We start from the raw sequence: 24,454 nt of genomic DNA on the forward strand, positions 1-24,454 counted from the left end.
GAAATGCTGTATCCCGCAAGCTATACCTAAGATGGCAGACTCATCAGCGGGATGTAGATATCGCGACCCCGGTGAGGTAGTATACCGAAAACTCAATTACCACGAACAACGAACAAAGAAATTTAGGACGGAACAATCGGTATAGGACACGGCAAGGGACAAGGAAACGATTAAGGGATAACGATTGGAAACTTGGTACCTGGAATGTCCGAACTCTCCATGAACCGGCACGGGCTGGCTTGCTTGCTCGAGAGCTGCATCAACTTGGAGTGGAGATCGCTGCTATTCAGGAAGTTCGGTGGCCAAATTCCGGAGAAAGGGAGTTCCGTGCTGTAGACCCTATTGCAGGCACTTCTTTCAAGTACCACATCTACTACAGTGACGGTAAGAAAGCAGAACATGGAGTCGGTTTCGTAGTGTTGGGAAAACAAAAGCAACGAGTTATCTGGTGGAGGCCCGTAGATAACCGTATATGCGTGTTGAGGATTAAGGCAAATTCTTCAACTATAGCCTAATCAATTTATACGCACCGACAAATGATAAATCCGATGATGTTAAAGACGAGTTTTACGACAGGCTTGAGAGGACCTATGGAGAGTGCCCAAAACACGACGTGAAAATCATCATCGGAGATGCAAACGCGCAGATCGGGAGGGAGGAATTTTTCCATCCAGCTATTGAAAGACATAGCCTGCATCTGTCGACCAATGATAACGGTCTGAGGCTCGTAAATTTTGCCGCGGCCAGAGGGATGGCCATCTGTAGCACCTACTTTCCACGTTTGAATATTCGGAAACACACCTGGAGGTATCCGAATGGAGACTCTAGCTCTCAGATCGATCATGTCTTGATTGACGGTCGACACTTTTCGGATGTTATCGATGTACGGTCTTCTCGTGGACCAAATATCGACTCTGACCACTATCTCGTAGTGCGTAAGATTCGCGCAAGGCTGTCGAACACGGCGAAAGGTCGCACTGAGAGGACGCTGCGTTTCAACATCCAGTGGGTAACGGCAGACGGCGTAGCAGTGGAGTACGCCAGGAAGCTTGACCAGCGAATCGCAGAACAGCAAGTAGAAGAAGAAGATATAAATGGGCTGTGGCGGAACATCCATGGTGCCATCCAAACAGCAGCGAGAGAGGTGGTAGGCACGACGCGTGGAAGACAGCGTAACAGCTGGTTTGATGCTGAATGCCAGAGAGTGACAGATGAAAAGAACCAGGCCAGGAGTCGCATGCTCACTGCGGCAACGCACCAAAACAGAGAGAGATACAGAGAGACTAAAGCTGCGGAAAAAAGAATCCATCGTCTAAAGAAACGCGAGTACGAGGAGCACGTGCTCGCCGGCGCAGAGGAGCGATTCGCCAGCAACGACACACGGAGTTTCCATAAAACGGTGAGATGCAGGAATTTTGCCTTGCCTGTGATGTGCAATGATAGTACTGGCAACCTGATTACCGACAAAACGGTGGTAGCAGTCAGGTGGAAGGAGCACTTTAAGACACTATTGAATGGAGAGGTAAATGCGGAGATCAGCAGGGACAGGATAGACATTGTAAGCGATGGTCAAGTTGTGGAGCCACCAACACAGGAGGAGGTTAAGAAGGCAATCAGTGAGCTGAAAAACGGTAAGGCTGCTGGGAAGGACGGTATCCCGGCTGAACTTCTAAAAGCGGGGAGCGAGCGGCTGTACGAAGCAATTCACCGGATCATTGTCAGGATCTGGGAGGAAGAATAAATGCCGGAGGAGTGGTTGGATGGCCTCATTTGACCAATTTTCAAAAAGGGACATCGAATGGAGTGTAAAAACTATCGAGGAATTACATTGTTCAATTCTGCCTACAAGGTACTTTCCCGTATCCTGTTCTGCAGACTGAGACCGTTAGCGGAGTCCTTCGTCGGCGAGTACCAAGCTGGTTTTCGTGAGGGTCGCTCCACGACGGGTCAGATGTTTACCCTGCGTCAGTTGCTAGACAAGTTCCGGGAGTACAACTTGCAGACACACCATCTGTTTGTGGACTTTAAAGCGGCGCTTTAAGTAGAGCAGTGGAAGAGGCCTTCAGGCCCTTTAAAAGGGAAGCTGCGAGATTGGGACTTACCATTAATATCGCAAAAACGAAGTACATGGTTGCTGGTAGGGAACGTGGGAGCCCAAGTGGTGTTGGTGCCGAGGTGGAGTTAGATGGGGAACGATATGAAGTAGTGGAGGAATTTATATACCTTGGTACACTCGTAACATGTGACAACGATGTAAGCCGCGGAAGTGAAACGACGAACTCTAAGCAACTGCAGCCGCGAATCGGGCTTTCTACGGATTACGTAGCCAGCTGAAGTCCCGTACTTTGCAAATTCGCACAAAACTGGCGCTCTACAGAACATTAATCCTCTCGGTGGCCCTTTACGGACACGAATCATGGACGCTGAAGGAAGCTGATCGGCCAGTGCTTGGGGTTTTTGAGCGTAATATTCTACGTTCTATATTTGGTGGCAAAATGGAAAATGGAGTGTGGCACAGACGCATGAATCACGAGCTGTACCAAGTATACAAATATGCTGATATAGTGAAGGTAGTGCAATGGGACAGGCTGCAGTGGGCTGCCCAAGTAGCACACGTTGTCACAAATGAGTCGCAGCGGCTGATATGCGACAAATTTAAATGTAAAACTTCGGTTACAGTAACCTAAAATATAACAGTTGTGTAACCGAAATAGCGCAACTTATGTAACTAAATATGGTTACATTAACAGTTACTCAATAACCAATATGTAACATGTATAGTTACAAAATGGTTACTATTGAAGTTACACATAAACTGTAAATTGACTTTCAATTGGTGGCAAATTAGTTATCTTGAAACTTTTATTGCATAGCCAAAACAATGCAGCAGGTTTTTTATTCCAATCTATGGCTGTCAACGTCAAGCAGTAAATTTAACTGTTGAATATAGAAGACTGTATAAATTTCGCTTGTTATTTCAACACAAATTTTAATGCAGTTGCAAATTTATGGTGAAATGCATGATTCTAGCTTTGAAAAATTCACGCGCTCTTATTTAATCTAGCTTTTCGTTACTTACTACTTTGAAAAATTGATTTTATGTAAAACAAATATGTACAAATATAAAAATTTTAATTTTAATTTACTGATTTTTTAAATTTATTCTTAGCAATAATGAATTAGTGGAGCATTCACCTAGAAATCATTAAAAAACAAATTGCGTTCGCTATCACTTAGTAAAATTCATAGCCATTTTGCCTTTGGTTTTAACTACTACACCATCTTCCTTAAAGTTTTGTATCGTTTTCGGCATATTGCATGAAATGATATGAAGCAGACATTGCTCATAGACATCGGGAAAAGGTGTTTTTAGTGATTGTTGTGAAAAGAAAGTGTTAATTTAATATCAAAGAATAGTTTCAGTTTGAAGAAAACAGTTTACCAGCAGTGTTAATCATAGAAGGTTACATTTCAGTTACATTCTAGTTGCACGTAACCTTAGCCTTCGTCCTGGTTACGCTATCGGTTACGGTATTAAATATTAATATACAATATTAAATCTATTGCGGTCATTTATTTCTTATGTCGTTATTTCTAAGTTACACTGTAACCTATTTTCATTGCCGGTTTCGTTTCAATGTAACTTGATCGTTTTGACGTTTGAGAATAATCAAAATTTGTTTACTTAATACCAATGTCTGTGCGGAGAAGATTCCAAGTACCATCAATTAAGTAAATAAACGCATTTACAAGAGCATTTTACAACCCGTGTACCAATTGTTTATCTTTACCATTAGTAAAATTCTTGAGATCTAGTTTTTGCTTAATCCGTTCCGTTGTGTTTACAAGGAACCGTGAACAAGTTGTGGCGAAAATGTTACTAGCCGACTTTTTTTTGACTTCGTAACTGCTCGTAACGAAAAATTAACTGTTTTGCGACCAGTAAGTTGATGACAGTTTGGAAAAAGGTTTCATTTGTGTCACTTGATAACTATTTGGTAACTCGTAACTGAAAGGTGACTGTATTGCGACGACCAAGTTGTTGACAGTTCGAAAAAAAGGTTTGAATTTGGTCATTTGGTTACTAGGGGAATTGTGTATAACGTGCCCCCCGTGGCCAATATGCCCCCCCTTCGTTTTTCGCTAAACAAGCGAAATTAAAATGCAAAACCACCCAGAAACCATAGTATTTGATGGAACTAGCCTACTATGCAAGTATGACAGTTGTCACATGCTGTAAAAACAAAACAAAAATAAATTTGTTTTTGAGCAGCTTCCGATGTAACTTTTGGCGTCATTTCCATAAGCTATTTTCTTGTCAAAATCTGTAAATAACCGGTTGTTGCGATTCGATTGCGTAAAGTGAACTTCAAAATGACATCCCTGCTAAAAATAACATTATGAAACGCTTGATTTGCTTTAGCATTTAATATTGTTTCAAATAAGTAAAAGCAGGCCAATATGCCCCACTTGCGGTGGTGCAATTTGCCCTCCCTTGCAAATGTGGCTATAAACATAGGTAAACAGATCTAACTTGAAGCCAATTGCCATTATTTAATTCAATTAGTATTGTAGAGCAACCGTGGTGGGAATAATTTATTACCAACGTCCAAATTCTAGGTAATTCAACTACCCGGTACAAAACGCCACAGCTGCGGTATAATGTGCCCCATGCAGAAAAGAAAAAGTGCACCAGAAGGCCGAAACTAGGTTTATTTTACATAAAATAACGATATTTTGCAAAACAAAGGAAATAGTTTTACTTTCTACAAAATAGAGTTGGTCTGTCACTGGTAGAAATACTCAAATTACCGCATTGGGCATATTATACCGCAGGTGGGGCATTTTACCCCGCGCAGACGAGAAACACAACATTTAGGTGCTTTTATTAAATAATTCCTAGCATGTTTATTCCACAATACTAAATGAAATAAACAATTGCAATTGGTTGTCAGCTTAAGTACCAACATATACACGTAGTTGTAACGTTAATTTGGGGAAGTATAACGGAGATATATCCATTTATTCTTAGGGGGGGCACATTATACACTTTTCCCCTACCTGGTAACTTTTTGAGATTTCTGTAACTAGAAAACTAAAAAGTAACTATTTTTAATTTTATGTAACCTAACTCGTTACAAGTATCCTAAATGTAACTACTGTGCAACCTTTTTGTATTTTTTTATTTTTATGATTAGTTACAAGTGCTATTTGGGTGGGCACGTGGCCAGAATGCCCGACAAAACAGTAGCCTACACTATTTTCAGCAGAGAACCAAGAAGAGGCCGTAGACTCCGAGGCAGACCCCGCTCCCGGTGGGTGTGTGCTGTTGAAGACGATGCACGTTCAGCTAGTGTTCGTGGCCATGGGGATTGGAACAGCAGCCCAGGACCGACGGTACTGGAGGACCATAATTCGTTCGGCGCAGGATCGGTAACGGACCGTTGCCACTAAAGTAAGTAAGTACGATACAGTCGTTCGAGACCAGTACAAAACCGGGTTTTCGGATAAACTGACGTGACTGATCAGAGCGACATTGGAACGAGTGATGTATTTCGCGCGTCTCGGGGACACGTTCGATAAGCGGCGAGGGTTGAGACAAAGTGACGGGTTTTCCAACATGCTGTTTAACGTCGCTTTTGAGGAGGTGATCTGACGAGTAGGCAACGAAATGAGAGGCATGATTTTCTTCAAGGGTAGCCAACCTCTAAGCTTTGCAGATGACTTTGATTTCATAGCCAGGAACCTTGCTGACTGAAAAAAATGGCTACGAGAATTGGGCTACAACTAAATGCGTCGAAGATTACATACATAAAAGGAAGAGGCTCAAAAGAAACAAACGCGCGCCTCCCACAGACGGTAACCGTTGACAGCGACGAACTACAAGTGATAGATGAGTTCGTGTACTCGGGATTGCAGGTGACCGCGGACAATTAGGAGATTCAAGCGGAAAAAGCGGGCCTATTTTGCCATTCGCAAAGTGCTACGATCAGGAAGCATACGATGCCGTACAAAGCTGACAATATACAAAACCCTTATTAGACTAGTAGTTCTTTATAGACTTGAAACCGTGTTCGAGCGGAAGGTACTGTGGATGAATTTTGGCAGAGTACAAACTGAAAGTGGGGAGTGGCGCTGACGTATTAATCACGAGCTACTTGCACTGCATGGAGAGATTATTTTTCTAACGGGACGACGTAACTATATCAGTTAACATCAAAAACCGCGAAACCTTACTGATACTTAGTGATATTATTGCTTACTGATAACTATCAGTAGTTAGTGATAGTTTTTCCATCCCTACAAGGCAAGACCATTGAGGAATTAGAGGTGTCACCTTGGAAGATCCTCCTTCTTATGCTGTGAGTTCTGGACCGTAACACTGTTGCTCCGTCGGTAATGTGTAACAATCACCCTTATTCTGCGAGGCGAGTGACGTGACTATTTGGAGTCACCGCGAATCAGGTGACATTTGTCACCCAGGTGACTCGCTTTGTCACCTAGGTGACACGGTCTGTCACTTAGGTGACAGGGGTTTCTTACCTAGGTGACTCGGTTGTCACCTAGGTGACTCGACTCGCCGTGGCGAGTCACGGCGAGTGACAATTGTCGTATTGAGTCACGTGACTCGCAGAATAAGGGCAAATGTGTTCCACATTCTCTTTGCGTGCTTCATTAACCTGATGACGCCACCATCTATTTTATACAATTCTTCAGTATCTTAATGAGATACAAGTGTGGTACGGAATCGTATCCTTCTTTACAGTCGATGTACGCCATGTCAAGGTTTCGTTTGTTTTAACTTGCCTGGCCAACAATATCTGCATCGGTAATGACAAGGTCTTTGCAGCCTTGTGTGTTTCATCGGCAACCTTTCTGTTTTCTGTCATCACTCCGTTGACATCACAATGGTGTTGCACTTTACTACTGAATACCGACGAAAGCACCTTTTACAGACTTGACAAGCATGTTATTGGTCTGTATTTGGCTGGATCAGCCGTGTTTCGGTCCTTCGGTAGAACCCTCTTTGTGATGAATTCTGGGAGTTTCCGGGGGTCTCTTAAGACCATATCGAACCATTTCGCTAACCGTCCGTAAATTGTGGAGAACTTTTTATACCAGAAATTGTGGACAAAGCCTGATCCAAGTGTGGCCCGATTCCTAGTATACAGTGTAGCCTCACGAATATCCTAGGCGGTCAATAACACAGCGGCCATGCTGTCAATTCCATCACTATTTCCCTTCTCTTCTACCAATCACATCCCAACATTGTTGTGTTGAGCGGAATTCTCCCATAAGTTGACCCAGAATTGTGTAACTTGGCCAATCTCCGGAAGTCCTTTCGTTAGTGTTGAATTTTCGGTTTTGTACTTTCCGTTTCGAACATTCAACATAACGTCGCATTCGCTTTGCGAGAGCACTCATCCGCTGTAAATGGGTGTCGATGATCTCCAAGGTATTTAGAAAAAGATGCCACTGTAAAATTTAGCTGTGAAATTCACAGTGAGCAAAAAAACATCGTAGAACTCTGGAAGGTCATCAGCTATCTGCTCCGGATCACATTCCTGTTGTACGCCGCCTTTAACTTGGAGTAAGGAAACGAACATCCACCTGGCAGTGAACTCAAGACCATGTACCGCATACTCTGTATTACTCTATGTCCCTTATTGATCGTGCACCGAACGAATTATGGTTCGCTAGTATTGGCGATCTCCAATCCCCTCGAGCACCGGCTGAACGTGCATCGTCCTCGAAAGCGCACATCCATCGGGTGCGGGTTCTAACCCGGAGTCTACGGCCGCTTCCTGGTTCTCTGCTGAAAATAGTTTTGGCTACTTTTTATCGGGCATTCTGGCCACATGCCCAGCCCATCGCTACCTACCACATTGTACCACCTTCACTATAGAGTAAGGAGGGGTAAAAGTGCGATGCGGGTAAAAGTGCGATACAATGATTTATTGATGCAGATCCCGAGTAAATTGACTGCATTGGCATGGATGGATAGGTGACTACTTTGTGACGGGCGGTTTTGATGTAATTTTTCGTTATACGGCAAATGTGATACCAACAGGAGGATATTACTTGTTGAAAACTTGTAGCAGCGTTTTACATCACTCTCATATCTGTTTTGAATACGTTGAAAAGAATTTACAAAATATATTTCGCTTTTCCGTAATTTCCCGTCAAGCGGCTAGCGGGGTAAAAGTGCGATTCACGGACGGGGCAAAAGTGCGATTCCTGGACGAGGCAAAAATATATAGCTAATTATATCCAGCTTTTTACGCGCTATAATGGTGGCCGCTATAAATTGTGTTCGTAATATGCGAACAACCCAGCTAGCATTTTCATATGTATAAAAAAGGAAAAAATCAGCATTACGTACAGATATACATATAATAAATATAAATCGTATTTCATGCGCAAAGTTGGCATATCCGTACTATTTTGGAGGCGATATACGTGATTACGAATAATTTTGAGCGTTACGACTATACAAGTATTTATATACGATAATATCCGATTAAGCGCGAGTTGCTCCGTACTACTCTACGATTTTGTGCTGAAAATCGTATGTATGTCAGTTATTATCATTATATTCGACAAAAAATCAACTTGATCCCACTTTAACCAGCTTTAGTTACGATTTCGAGTTTGCTAGGAGATATTTACGATAGTTTTCGTACATTGATATACGAGTTGGTGCTAGCTGGGAATCTTTTTGACAACTCTGCATACATCAAATCTGACACTCTTCTCTTGCAACACTGCCGAGCTCTTTTTTTCGTTTACGCCAAAGAAGGAGAGCAAAAATGTGCGAAATGTAAACAAAACTATTGCTCTCCTTCTTTTGCGTAAACGAAAGAAACAGCAACATTGCCGTACAGGCGAAAAGTGCACAGTTTTGATGGATGCAGAGTTGTCAAAAAGATTGTTCGCATATTACGAACACAATTTATAGCGTCCGCCATTATAGCGCGTAAAATGCTAAATACAGCCTAAGGCACTATATTACAGATACTAGAAATGGAAGATTCGCAGAAAACTGTGTGCTCTACAGTTGGCCGAAGAAAAACAATGTTTTTCCGCTGATGAAACAAAAAACAAACGTTTGGAATAGTTTCGATCTAACGGAGGCTGCAGTACACTAGCGCAAAATGGGAAAGGTGCAAATTTAGAATATTCCTTACCGAAACATATCGCAGATTGAAGATAATATGGTTTTGTTGCTACTGTTGTGCTAATTTCATGGATTCCAGCTTCGCACTTTTGCCCCGCGGTATTCGTGTGGGGTAAAAGTGCGAATCGGCACTGGATCAGAAGAAAGAAGAATTTATTTTGCAAAACACTATTACCGGAGATGATTTATAGTTAAATGTGAAAACATTGAGTTACTGGATCATTATAAAATATGTTATGTTGTTGTCCTTCTTTATATCTCACGAAAATTGATGACAACTTCAAACATCGCACTTATGCCGCGCCCTACTCTATGAGTATATTTTTATACCCGACAAAGCTCGTGGCACAGCTTCACCATTTAGCACCGTTTGGACAACGTTTTCTGCCAGCAACCATGGCTTTGTTTTGCAAGTTCCAATCTCGCTGTTTCCCATTTAAAAAGCCACTTCCACTGCTCTACTGTTGATTCCAATGATATCTACGTCATCCGCAAAGCAAGAAGCGTGTGGGATTACGTGATAGTCTCGTTCCTTACCACGTTTGCTCTTCGAATCGCATCTTCCAAGGTTATGTGGAAAAACGAAATGTCGTTTATAAACAGCATGAAGAGCAATGGTCCAAGATTAATGCCTTGCGGAATACCGGAGAGATTCGAGAAATGTTTAGACTGCTAATTTCCAATCTTCACGTAGAGCATTGGATTTAAAAGATTGGATTGAAACCAGATTGGATTGAATTGTATTTGTGTAGCACTAACTTGAAACTTTTCCAGTTTAGCTGGTAATATGTTGTGACCAAACCGGTCAAATGCAACTTTTAAATCAGTATAAAGTGCATCAATTGGGGCACCGATCTCCAATCCCCTCGAGCACCGGCTGAACGTGTATCGTCCTCGAAAGCGCACATCCATCGGGTGCGGGTTCTAACCCGGAGTCTACGGCCGCTTCCTGGTTCTCTGCTGAAAATAGTTTTGGCTACTTTTTTTCTGCAGCCCCATTTTTCTGCACACGTCCCATAGCGGAAAGCTTCCAAATTGTTTGGGCCCTGCTGAAGCGGTTAGTGTGCAATAAGTAGTAAATAGTGAGTAGTGAGTAGTGAGTAGTGAGTAGTGAGTAGTGAGTAGTGAGTAGTGAGTAGTGAGTAGTGAGTAGTGAGTAGTGAGTAGTGAGTAGTGAGTAGTGAGTAGTGAGTAGTGAGTAGTGAGTAGTGAGTAGTGAGTAGTGAGTAGTGAGTAGTGAGTAGTGAGTAGTGAGTAGTGAGTAGTGAGTAGTGAGTAGTGAGTAGTGAGTAGTGAGTAGTGAGTAGTGAGTAGTGAGTAGTGAGTAGTGAGTAGTGAGTAGTGAGTAGTGAGTAGTGAGTAGTGAGTAGTGAGTAGTGAGTAGTGAGTAGTGAGTAGTGAGTAGTGAGTAGTGAGTAGTGAGTAGTGAGTAGTGAGTAGTGAGTAGTGAGTAGTGAGTAGTGAGTAGTGAGTAGTGAGTAGTGAGTAGTGAGTAGTGAGTAGTGAGTAGTGAGTAGTGAGTAGTGAGTAGTGAGTAGTGAGTAGTGAGTAGTGAGTAGTGAGTAGTGAGTAGTGAGTAGTGAGTAGTGAGTAGTGAGTAGTGAGTAGTGAGTAGTGAGTAGTGAGTAGTGAGTAGTGAGTAGTGAGTAGTGAGTAGTGAGTAGTGAGTAGTGAGTAGTGAGTAGTGAGTAGTGAGTAGTGAGTAGTGAGTAGTGAGTAGTGAGTAGTGAGTAGTGAGTAGTGAGTAGTGAGTAGTGAGTAGTGAGTAGTGAGTAGTGAGCAGTGAGCAGTGAGCAGTGAGCAGTGAGCAGTGAGCAGTGAGCAGTGAGTAGTGAGTAGTGAGTAGGGAGTAGTGGGTAGTGAGTAGTAAGTAGTAAGTAGTAAGCAGTGAGTAGTGTGTAAGTAAGTAGTGAGTTAAGGAAGTAATAATCAAACAGCAAAAGGTACACGAGGTTTTCTTTTAAATTAAAGAACAAATCATAGTATTCTCACGGTAAACAATATGAATTATTTGTAAAGCATTAGCTCCTCAGATTTAAAATTTTAGTGGCCAGTTCTCCGGGCTCTCCGGGTTGATGAGACAAAAACGCAGGCTACATCTAATGAATTTTGCATTACCGCAAGTCTCAAATTATAATAATAACTTCATAACCAGCCACGTGCGGAAAGCTTCTGAAATAAAGATTCTAACTTCTAAAAATAACTTCATAAGTTCGACTCAAACTCAATTTAGTAGCTCAACATGTCGTGATGATATGTCCCAATGCTTCACTGTTATCGAGTCAATTAATTTAGATCACACTTCACGAGGCAAAGTATATCAGAATCCAATTTAGTTTTCTTTGATGTTATAAGTGCTTCCCAAGACGTCGAAAAGTGTTTTTCAATAGAACGAAAATCTCCTGTTCATAGCGACAGGACCAATTTCTGCTTAACTGAACAAACACAGTTTGAATCATTCTCTTCTTTCAATTCTAATGGTAGCTCCCATCCAGTTGGCAGCAACATGCAGGCAGCAATGCACCGGGGGAGCAAATTCAGTTTTCTCTATCGAAACTGGTAATAATTTTCACTTTCTATTTATTTTCCCTATTCGAGCAAGATGGATGCGTCTTTTGTCTTTGTTTCTCTATCACTTTCCTGCACTGCCTCAGGTTCACCAGAACAAGGAACTCTCTGGCGAATGTAAGTGACTCCACCCACTGATCCGTACCATCATCGGTCTTCCGGAGCAATTTTCTTTTCGACAATGTCACCTAAACGAACAATAATAATACAGCCAGCTTCCGTGAGCGAAAAGTTTACCACAGGTTCTGTGGTAGTGCATAGTTCCGAGCGAGCTGTGTCATCCGAAGAATACGAAAGGATCGGTAATGCAATTTGAAACTAGATGAAATTCAATTTATGAACCTTAGTGCGTTGCTTTCCGCCCGTCGTTTCTCGGACGGACGGAACATTTATCAAACTCAGTAGGATACCAGTCTTTGTCCTCCGCTTTGATGTGTAAAGTGATGCTGGTGGCCTCCGTAAAAGTTGTGCTTGCGATGGAAATGACGACTATAAATGTTTATTTGGAAAACCCTTTAAATGTAAAACAGATGAAAACTAAAGAGACACGGGCAACAAGTGTAAAATTCGTTTCGAGATATGGAATGGAAATTACCCCCTGTAACTGTGGTTGAGATGTTCTAGGTAAAATCACTTACCTTGAAAGGAATACCATAGATTAACCAGGAAGGGGTGCTCCAGCGTTGCCAGCAGTTCCACTTCTTTCAGGACGCCTCCGAGCGCCCCGCGCCCGATGCAGGCATTACGGCTAACATATTTCATAGCGAACAGACTTCCGCTGTCACGTTTCTGTACGATGCAGACCTGCAATCAGTGGAAAAAGGATGAAGTGTTAGTATATATTTACATATTTCAAGATAAATGGATGGACCATTCAACTGAATGCTTCATGATCTTTATGTAATCCATTTCCTGTCATAATGCATTAGGGTATTCTAACATTATTTCAAATAATTTTTTCTTGCTAGTGTCCTAACCGTGAACCATTTTTCTCACTTATTTTTCTCCATACCTAAATGTGTGTGAGGACTTGCTGCATGATTTTACTATTATGATAAAAAAAACTTCGACTTAACTAGGCTGACCAGATTTCCCGGATTATGCGGGACTGTCCCGGATTTGGATGGATTGTCCCGGATTACTTAGCGTCCCGGAAAGTGCCCCGCATTGATTGATATTTTAATCGGAACAGTTTCTAAGGATGAAACATAGACGGATTCGCCGTTCAGTACAGCGGTCAGTATTTAGTTTTTTCGCCAAAGCACAATCCGTGATGGGTGAGATCAGCCTTGACCTTCAACCGCAGTTGACGATTAAGAGTTCACCTCCAACGTCTGGCCTGCACCTTGCGGAGAGCCCTGATAGTTTCCGTGCACCCCTCGATAACTCACACCACAGCTATTTTAGGATAATCCGTCAGTCCCGCTAGCTCCCGAACCGACGCTGATGGATTCTGACCGCACACAATTATTTCATTTCTTGTCCTGCATGATGAATATCTCGAAACCACGTCACCTTTAAACTGAGAAAAAAATATATCGAACAGAACTGTTTTCAAATAACACAACGTTACCAAGCTAGCATCCACGGCCGCTATCGCCAAAATGAAGTACCCAATTTCCGATTTAGCAAACACACACACACACACACACACACACACACACACACACACACACACACACACACACACACACACACACACACACACACACACACACACACACACACACACACACACACACACACACACACACACACACACACACACACACACACACACACACACACACACACACACACACACACACACACACACACACACACACACACACACACACACACACACACACACACACACACACACACACACACACACACACACACACACACACACACACACACACACACACACACACACACACACACACAGCCGGGCCTAGGGTCGATCAAATACCAGTATTTGGTTGCACCCTCGGTTGTGTGCTAACAGAGAAAGGGGGGCACGTAGTGCCTTCGGGCGGCGTAGTGCAGTGGTGTAAAGACGCGGGTTTAGCTCGAGTCCCATGAGCCAGCTGCAGACGTCGTAGTGTCCCGTTATAGCTCAGGACTATAAACCTAAAAGCCACGTCAGGAGTGTCGTGGGCACATTAGGATCGGTTTCAGGAAAATCCTAATTATGGTATACTGGAATGACGCGAAAACGATCGGATTAGACGCTATAGGGCTGACGGCTATGCTATTCTGCTACCTTAGGCAAGGAAGGGTGATCTTCCCGAAACGGCGAGTAGGCTAATGGTACAGCTGCCATTCGTCCCACTAAAACCGTGGCTGGTCTCTAGGTATGTTCAAAACTCGTCACTCACGTCAAAGTGCGGTGGTGTAGGTTTAGATGATACATTTCTGACTAACGCTGATCGGATGCTGACATCCCTATTCCCATGAAGGATAGGAGGGAGTGTCCCTAGTCATGGCCTCTCTGTTTGCATAGATACCCATGGCCCATGGGATGGGCCATGGGATCGTAAAGGCGACTACACAAATACGAGCGGAGATAGCGGCCTAGAGTTGGAACCCAACAGAAGAGATGAGTTCAACCAACCAACAGAATGAAGAAGGAGACAATGGTACGACAGTAATGGCGGAAATGGCAGAAGGTCAAACCAATGCGTTTGCAAGGAGCGGAAAGCTGCTGAGATCACCGCTTTTCAACCTGTCGATAAAACAAAGACCTAGGAGCAACAATACTAGCGAAGACCAGCAAATCTCTCAGACAGAGCAAAACCTGGGATTAAACCCTCTATTTACGCCGAGAAGTATTCAAACCAGGGAGGGGCGGTTACCTGGAAACACAATATTGAAGACAATTATCGCGAAGGTCAACGAGCTCTACGACTTAACGCAGGAAAAGTCCAACCTGCACAAAGAAGTTAAGAGCAGAGTAGTAGGTATAAGGACCCTCAGGAAAAGCGCTTTGGAAAAGTGCTTTTCAATGCACTTGTGAAAAGAGCGAAGGTCGCCGAAAGCGCTCTCGCTGAAACGTTAGAGAACGTTGCGGCAGAAGCACGAGCCAAGGTGAAGGAAACACAAAACCGGTCGGAGAAGAGGAAAAAAGAATCGCCAGTGGAATCCGAGCTGCCCAAAAAGCGCAAGGGCGACCAGAGCGATAGCGATCAAGAGGGAGCGGATTGGAGCATAGCCACAAACAAAAAGGAGAGGAAAAAGAAAGAAAAGGAAACAAAATGCAACAAAATGCAACGAGGAAAAAACGGAAGCTAGGAAGCAGGAGAAAGGAAAACCCAATTCTCGCCAAGGAAAGAACTTAAGGTGACGCGCTCATTGTTGAAGCAAAGGGAGAAACGTCATACGCTGCTCTCTTTCAAAGGATGAGAGAGGACCTGAAACTGAAAGGTCTAGAAGAGAATGTGATAAAATCTAGGCGCACCCAAAATGGTGAATTGCTGTTTGAGCTGAAAAAAGTCCCGGTAATTAAAAGCTTAGCATTTAAGGAGATGGTTGAAAAGGTCTTAGGCGACAAGGCGAACGTGAGAGCCTTATCTCAGGAGACCACGATCGAATGTAGGGAACTGAGCATGTTTACGAAGAAGAACGATCTGAGACAGAAGCTGGAAACCGAAAACATCTTGGGTAAGGTGCCGATGAAAATCCGGCTAAGAAAGGCTTATCGCGAAACACAAACCGCGATGATCCGTCTCTCAACAGACGCAGCGAACTAGTTGTTGAAGTAAGAGAGAATAAACGTCTGCTGGGCAGGACGGGTCGCTTCAGGACTATTCCGCGCGTTCCCAACCGATTGGAGAGGTGCTTCAAATGCATGGACTTTGGTCACCAAGCCAGAAGCTGCTCTGGTCCTGACAGATCCAAATTGTGTAAGAACTGTGGACAGGAGGGACATTTTGTCGGTGACTGCAAAAGGCAATCGAGGTGCATGCTCTGCAAAAGAGAGGACGGCAACAACCACATGACGGGGGGATTTCATTGCCCTGTGTACCGAAGGGCGAAGGCAAGCGAACAGTAACGGAGGTAATTCAAATAAACGTCAACCACTGCGACACGGCACAACAAATGTTGTGGCAGTCGACAACAGAAGCGAAGTGTGATGTCGCAATTATCACGGAGCCGTATCGTGTTCCTCACGGTAACGGCAGATGGGTGGCAGATAGAGCAGGAGAGGCGGCGATACAAGTAATGGGACGCTATCCTATTCAGGAAGTGATTTCGAACCTGCACGAAGGTTTTGTGATCGTTAAAGTGTATGGATTTTTTATATGCAGTTGCTATGCACCCCCAAGTCGGACAATAGAACAGTTCCACCATATGCTGGACACCTGTACACAGAACCTTGTTGGTAGAACACCGATCGTTATAGGTGGTGATTTCAACGCCTGGGCGGTAGAGTGGGGAAGCAGATGCACCAACGCGAGAGGAAATAGTCTGCTGGAAGCTCTGGCTAAGTTAGAGGTACGGCTCTGCAACGAGGGCACCACAAGCACTTTCCGCAGGGATAAATAGAGTCGATAAACATAGGTGGAAAACGAAGGCCTTCGACAAGGACCTTTTTATTGAAGTACTACGCGCGGACAGCGATTCCCTGGACCTAAACGCAGACGAACTGACGGATACGCTAGTGAAAGCATGCGATGCAACTATGCCAAGAAAACAAGAACCGAAGAACTGCCGACCCCCAGCGCTTATTGTTGGAACGAGGAGCTCTGCGTACTTCGCACTAACTACCTCAGGGCAAGAAGAAGCCTTCAAAGAGAAAGAATTGTCGCAGTGAGGGAAGAGCGAAGAGAGGGGTTTAGAGTGGCCAGGGCTGCACTAAAAAAGGCGATAAAGAAGAGTAAATCGAACTGGCTGAAGGAGCTATGCAGAGACTCGGATATAAACCCATGGGGTAACGCATGTAGGGTAGTGATAGCGAAGCTCAGTGGTCCAAGGATACCAACTGAAAGGTGTCCGACAAGTTAAAAGCCATTGTTGAGGATATATTCCCGAAGCATGATCTAACCCTCTGGCCACCTACGCTGTATGACCAACGACGAACTACTAGCAGCTGTAAAAAAACTGAGAGCGAAGAAAGCACCGGGGCCGGATGGAATTCCCAACGTGGCCCAGAAAGCGGCAGTGCAGATGTATCCAAACATGTTCAGGACGGTAATGCAGAAATGTTTAGACGAAAGCCACTTCCCAGAGAGGGTGAGACACAGAAACTTGTGTTGCTGCCTAAACCAGGGAAACTTCTGGGAGATCCAGCATCGTATAGACCCATATGCTTGCTGGATACACTTGAAAAACTACTGGAGAGGATCATTTTGAACAGTTTGACGGTATGCTTGGAGAGTGATCACGGACTCTCAGAGAGACAGTTCGGGTTTCGTCAAGGGAGATCTACGGTGGACGCCATTTGCACAGTGATCGAAAGAGCTGAGAAGGCGTCCAAACAGAAGCAAAGGGGTAACCGATACTGTGCAGTGGTAACGATTGACGTTAAGAACGCGTTTAACAGTGCCAGCTGGGAGGCCATTGCACTAGCGCTCCATAGAATGAGCGTCCCTGACTATTTGTGCAGGATCTTGAAAAGCTACTTCGTACTCAAATTATAAGAAACTACTTAGTACTCAAATTATAAGAAAATTTGTATTTCATTTGTATGGGAGCCCCCCCCCCCCCCTCTTAAAAGGAGAAGGGGTCGTAATACACCACAGAAAAAAATTCTTCCATCTAAAACTCCCACATACCAAATTTGGTTCCATTGGCTTGATTAGTACTCAAATTATAAGGAAATTTGTACTTCATTTGTATGGGAGCCCCCCCCCCTCTTAAAAGGGGAAGGGGTCGTAATTCACCATAGAAAAAATTTCTGCCATCTAAAACTTCCACTTGCCAAGTTTGGTTCCATTTGCTTGATTAGTTCTCGATATAAAAGGAAATTTGCATTTCATTTGTATGGAAGCCCACCCTCTTAAAGGGGAGATGGGTCATAACTCGCTTTCTAAAGAGGAGAGGGGTCTTAATTCACCATAGAAAAAAATTTGCCTCCAAAACCACTTACATGTCAAATTTGGTTCCATTTGCTTGTTTAGTTCTCGAGTTATGAGGAAATTGGTTTTTCATTTGCATAGGAGCCCCCCCTCCTAAAGTGGGGAGGGGTCCTAATTCACCATAGAAAATATTCTTGCCGACAAAAACACCCATATGCTAAATTTGGTTCCATTTGCTTCATTAGTTCTCGAATTACGAGGAAATTTGTATTTCATTTGTGTAGAAGCCCCCCCTCTTAAAGTGGGGAGGGGTCCTAATTCACTATAGAAAATATTTTTGCCTCCAAAAAACACCACATGCCAAATTTGGTTCTATTTGCTTAATTAGTTCTCGAGTTATGAGGAACTTTGTATTTCGTTTGTATAGGAGCCCTCCCTCCTAAAGTGGGGAGGGGTCCCAATTCATCATTGAAAAAAATTTTGTCTCCAAAAACACACACATGCCAAATTTGGTTCCATTTGCTTGATTAGTTCTCGAGTTATGAGGAAATTTGTATGGAAGCCCCCCCTCTTAAAGGGGAGAGGAGTTATAATTCCCCTTATAAAGAGGGGAGGGGTCTCAATTTACCATAGAATAAATTCTTGTCACCGAAAACACCCACATGCCAAATTTTGTTCTATTTGCCTGATTAGTTCTCGAGGTATGCAGAAATTTGTGTTTCATTTGTATGGGATCCCCCCCTCTTAGTGGGGGGAGTGGTCTCTAGCCATCACTAAAACCTTTCCTGGCCCCAAAAACCTCTACATGCAAATTTTCACGCTGATTGGTTCAGTAGTTTTCGATTCTATAAGGAACATACGGACAGACAGACAGACAGACAGACAGACAGAAATCCTTTTTTATAGGTATAGATTTCACTTCACTGATTTTCCTTAACCTGCAAGTAAAAAACAACACAAAGGTAACGAAATGCATGTTTATCCCTAACACGAAAACATGCACCATAAGCATTAATAATAACACTAATGTCATAATGGTTCTACAGCAAAGTTTCGTTAATTGGGTGTTCGTTAATTGGGCTATGTGACAACTTGAATGTCAAAATTGTATGGAATTTTCGAGTTTAGAAATTTCTAACAACTGTCAGTCGGCCCAATTAGCGAATCAGCTAGAGTGCAGTCGTGGCCCAATTAACGAATTCAGGCTGTAGTCATTCCTTATTGCCCGAGAGTAATAAAATAAATTAGATTAAGTAAATGTTTTTTCCAACGCTTTTCATTTGTACGTACGTCAGTACGTCAACTCAATAAAGCTGCAAACAGATACGAAGCGCATCATAACGGTATTACCCACACAAACAAAAATTAAGCTTCCCTTCGAGAGCAAAAACTTGCAATTGATTTCTGCCAAAGTCAAGCCTCAATTTACTCACGGTTAGCATTCAGTAAGTAGTGCTCTGCCCTTGCCTTCATCGGCCATCTTTTTTCTGCAATGCTGAATTTTTATCAATGCGCACTCATGCATAATTTGCTATATTGCATACCTCTCATACGACCCAATTATGCCTTACTGGACACTATCTTTTTACAATGAAGCACTATTCGAGTGATTTCGACTTTTTTCCACGCAACTTACTCATTTTCATCCTCGTCGCCATTTGTACTGACGTGACGTGCACCTCCCGTGTCTATCCGTAAACTGCCGATTCTGTAGCTTGGCTATCATGTGCTTTCTCCCGATCACCACTACATAAGGGATTCCCAAGCTACGCAAGCTACCAATCCAGATTACATCGTACGGTACAAGGTGTGTTATATCTCTTGTAGGTGATTCCAGTACACTAAGCCTAAGCAAGACAGTGACCCGTCTTAAGAATCAGCGTTGAAATGGATTATTTTATTTACCAAAACGTTTCCTTTTATACTGATTTTGACTCTCGAAATAATCGTTACTATGAATCGATATTTTACTAATCCCAATAAAGGGCGTTCCACGTCAATTTGCACCACTGTAGAAATGCTGTAGAAAATTACCTATTTGACCGATCCTTTTCAAACTTTCAGACAACAGAATATAACCCATTAGTAAGCTTATTCAACTTCAATACCATAACCGTATGCTCGCACCTTACGCTTAGGTTCACTCAAAAAGTTTTGTACAACCTAGCTGCAGTTTCATCTGTACGGAAATCTACTTTTTTTTCATGTCTTCCTCAGACCTGACCTCCTTGGGAAGCTTCCGTAGTGTCTGCTTCATGCCAAAAAGCTTGGATTTCCTCCAAGCACTGTTCACAGTGTGTTAAAATCGTTCGATACTCGTTTGACAACAGCTAGGAAGAAGGGAAGTGGAACAATAACGGATCTGAGGAACCACCGCAAGGATGCGAAGGTAAAACAAATATTACGGAGAACCATTGCTCGTAAAATAAAAATGTCGCCAACATTCGTGCACACTTCTAAGCCACGACAAGGCATGAAGTCTTTCAAGGTGAGGACTGTGCCAAACCGTAATGATAAGCAAAATACGACGGCCAAAACACGCGCTCGTAAGCTTTATCGCGAATATTTAACGAAGATTCCATGCGTTATAATGGACGATGAAACATATGTCCTAGAAGACTTTAACCAGCTGCTTGGTATGTCTTTTTACACTGCCATAAAACAGAATGGCGATGCAGAGCATTTTAGGACAAAGAAGAAAGTCAAGTTCCCCAAAAAATATTTAGTATGGCAGGCCATATGCAGCTATGGTCGAGCAAGCAAAACATCACTACGGGAACGGTTAACAAGGAAATATACCGTGAAAAATGCATGCAGAAGCGATTGTTACCGTTCCTACACAGCCATGATGTACCGTCGCTGTTTTGGCCTGATTTGGCATCCTGTCACTACGCCAAAGATGTTTTGGAATGGAATGATGCTAATGGAGTCCATATTGTACCGATGCAGGCGAATCCACCTAACTGTCCAGAGTTACGCCCCATCGAGCGGTATTGGGCTTTGGTGAAGAGAGAGCTGTCCCAGCACAAACAACAAGCAACAACTATAGATAAATTTCGTAAATCTTGGACAAACGCAGCTAAATTGGTTGCCAACAAGTCTGCACTGACCCTCATGGCAAGGGTAAACTCCAAAGTTCGCCAATTTTTCAAACAGACCAAATAAGTAATGTTAATTTATTTATTTATGTTATTTATTTATTATCATTATGCTAGTAACATAAGACATTTTGTTTGATAATTATTAACGATACACACGTAAATGATATAATATTGTTTCATGGATTAAACTTCTAGCAAATTTGTTTTATTGCAAAATTGAGGTGTCCAGATTTTGCCGCGAACAAGCCTTAAATGATGAGACAGGCGAGATGGGCAAGGCACAAATCTTCTACATGATTGTGAGGAGCGTGATACTCGAGCCACAGATCCTAAAACCTGATAACCACTGTAACATCCTACTTTGCTGTAAGACGTTCCCATTCTACGTCAAACCTGACAAAATCATAATCAATGGCTACGTCACATTTCGCGTTATTCTCAAATTACACAGTAAAATCGCTGAAATCACTTTTCTCCCCCAACCGGCAGAAGAAATTAGCAATAAATCACAACAGGTATTTCCACAGATTCACCTCAACATCAGACACGCTTTCTGTGGGAAAATAAACAAACAAACAAATAAAATCCCAGGAAGCATCCGAAATCTGATCATCCGATTTTCAGTTCATCGAAGGGAATCCCTCAGATTTACCCTTCTTTGAAAATCCATCCACAACCGAAGCGAATATTTAATTGGTTCTGTATTATCATCGGTGATGTTTTGCCCACCGACAGCAGATGAGCCATCGTTTTGTGTTTCACCATTAACCCTTCCCAATGCGATGGATGGATATCTGACAAGGATTGTGAAAGCTCTGACAAAAGAATCGAACATTATAAATCACCATAACCGATCCTCTTAGGTCGCTCTCGTTGGAACGGGTCAATACGTTCTCGTTCTGTTCTATGATTTATTGCTGCCTCCTGCCCGGGGCGCATCAACCGGCGGCGGCGGAGTCACGGATCATTGGTTTCGAATAATCCGTGTCGAGCTCGTTTCCTTGCGTTGCGTGCCAGATCTAAAGTACAGTGAAAATGTGTTGCTCTACTAGGAAATGTCTTTTTAAAAGCAACTGAGATAACAGCTGCGCTTGTCTGTCGATTGAAGGAAATTTATTTCACAGATTCCAGTTTCCGGTTTTTGGCACATTCGCATCGAAAGTGGAAATTCATGGGTAGCCAATCAGAAAACGATGGCGCCGCAATTTTCAACGTGAAACGTATTTTCATGAAAAAGTAAAAAACAAAAAAAAAACAGCTGAAAAGCTTTTGATCTCTATACACTCTCGCTTGAGTCGCGTTTATCGTTATCCGTGGCTGAGTTTTTTTTTTCCGGTAATAGAACACGAAATTTATATTGTGTTTGTACTAACCCACATAAATGATTTCCACCGCTTGTGAGCAAACTCTGGCTTGCTCTGTGGGTTCATCGCACATGAAGCGTGGCTGTCGCCGTAAAAGAGGACCATGTTTTCCCTCGTGAGCTAATCCCACGGAAGGCGCGTGGCACATCGCAATCATCGCAACATCTGGCACTGAAAGCAGGTGTTCCCATAACTTCAATCACCTCTTTATTTATATGTCGTAATTAAATTCGTTGGCGTAACCAGCTTCCAACGCCTAGGGGGTGCTGTAACATACCGGTACAAATATGCTGGGGAAAAGAAATTCTCGTGCTGAGTGAACCCGATGATTGAAGCCCATTAAACGTACACTTTCTTCAAAATTGGTTTACTTGACTTAAAGTGAATTGTTACGCCCATTCGGAAAACTCCACGGGAAGCAACGCCGTCACAGTCGAGAGCTTTCCAACGACGTTAAGCATAAGAGTTTATGTTTGCCCAGCAGTTGCTTCATTTTGAGTCCTATCTTGTGTTCGCCGTTGCGGCAGCGATGTTGATGTTGCTTTCGAACATAATCCTTTTAACGATAATGCTCCTTAGGCCACCATCACCATATCAGCTAGGAAGCCGTTTTGCGAAGTCACGGTGTACGCAATTTTAGCGACCCTCCGCATAATCGCCTAGCTTCCGGCTGAATGCTAGCTAGCGTGTTGGGAGGCTGCCATGATGACGGCCCGATTTCCGCGTTCCAAGTGCGTCTTAAAAGCCGTTTGCCGTTCAGCGAGATACAGCGCTACGTTGAAGTTTGAAGCTGGAATGGTTATCATTTTCCTGTTGATGTTGGATTAGGGAAATCTTGCTAATGTACACAGCGAATGGCATAATAGTGCTTAATTATACGTTGGCTTTCATAACTGATTGCAAGATATTTGTGAATTCAATATTAACCAAATCGTCCAATGTTGACCTTCATTCACTTCAACCATTCAAATGTCAGGTGTACGTTCATGCATAATACATCCGTGTCTTTCGTCAATGGTTTGTTCCGCTTCGACTGACTCAATTGAGCTGTTTGCCCGACGATGACAGCAAAGTAACAAACCATTTGAGAGAAAGCTAATGATCCGCGATACGAAATCATCAATCAGGCGCTGAATTCCGACGAAGCCGGCCGATTTGCTGGGAAACGGAATTTGCTTTAAGCATGAATTAGCAAAATTTAATCACTCGAAAGTAGAGCTGGTAGCTGAAATGTAAATATAATATGGTTGACATAAGTTAAATTTTCGTTCACTCATAGCAAACTCACAGCAAACAGTAGAGAAACTAAGGATATCGGATTCCATTGAGAAGTGCAGCCTTGCCAACTGTTTACTTTTGTCTGAAAATAATAAAAGTGATCAAAAATTTTGGATTCGTGATCCGTTTCTAATTACAGCTCAATTCAGATCCAAAAACATGGTCATGAATGAATAATGTGGCTTCGGCTTTGCAGTCAAATTGCTGATAATAACGAATGTTTTACTTCTGCCTCCGACGTTTCGATATATATTGAATCTTTTTCAAGGATTAGAAAATTGTCGTTTTTCGTCTAATGGCTTTTTATCAGCAATTTGACTGCAAAGCCTACAAATATAGCTCTGTAAAGATACTCAGTCGAAAGCTGCAATAACTATAACTAAAGTAAGACATTTATTTACTTACCGGCTATCGCTTATTGATGGCAAGTTTCTAGGGCAACTCCACAGTCTGTCACAGACTGGTACCCCAAGCAACCAAAAGTTCGGATTTCACTTAAGGAACGAACTCGGAAGTTCATATTTGGTTCAAATTTAGTTCCGCAGGACTTTCTTGTTGAACAACATGATACTACATTTCCAACCCGAACTTGATTCCTAATAAAGAACCGTAAATATTTGTAGCAACTTGAAAGTTCATCATGCGACCTGAGAGTTCAACGTGCGACTTGAAAGTTCAACATGCGTTTTGATTGAATAGTGAAATTTATACTCCGGTATTAAGGGCTTACTCTGGAAGACCGAAAAATAATAGATTTTCGTAAAAAAAAATTCAGACGCTAGAATCGCCAATTAAAAGCTAATAAAAAATTGAAAAATTGAGATACCAAAAAACGGGTACGTTACAATTCAGATAATTCATTTTTACATGCTAAAAAACAATTTCAGTCAAATCGATTCACTAGATTCTGAGATACACGTACCGCCAGCTAGAGAAACATGGTTTCGGGGAAAACGCGCTCAA

At 42.8% G+C, this 24,454-nt stretch overlaps 1 protein-coding gene across 1 annotated transcript in view; it reads right to left on the reverse strand.

Moving 5' to 3' along the window:
• LOC128746098 (serine/threonine-protein kinase 32B) overlaps window positions 1-12,620 on the reverse strand; it is a 125,204-nt gene extending 112,584 nt beyond the window's left edge. Inside the window, exons 1-2 of the mRNA XM_053843147.1 lie at window positions 12,594-12,620; window positions 12,385-12,550 (exon numbers count right to left, since the gene is read on the reverse strand). Coding sequence (XP_053699122.1) covers window positions 12,385-12,550; window positions 12,594-12,620 — 193 coding nt within the window. The remainder of the gene's footprint in view (window positions 1-12,384; window positions 12,551-12,593) is intronic.
• Between the last annotated feature and the right edge of the window lie 11,834 nt (window positions 12,621-24,454).

This window comes from Sabethes cyaneus, chromosome 1, assembly GCF_943734655.1.
Source record: "Sabethes cyaneus chromosome 1, idSabCyanKW18_F2, whole genome shotgun sequence".
NCBI classification, from domain to species: domain Eukaryota; kingdom Metazoa; phylum Arthropoda; class Insecta; order Diptera; family Culicidae; genus Sabethes; species Sabethes cyaneus.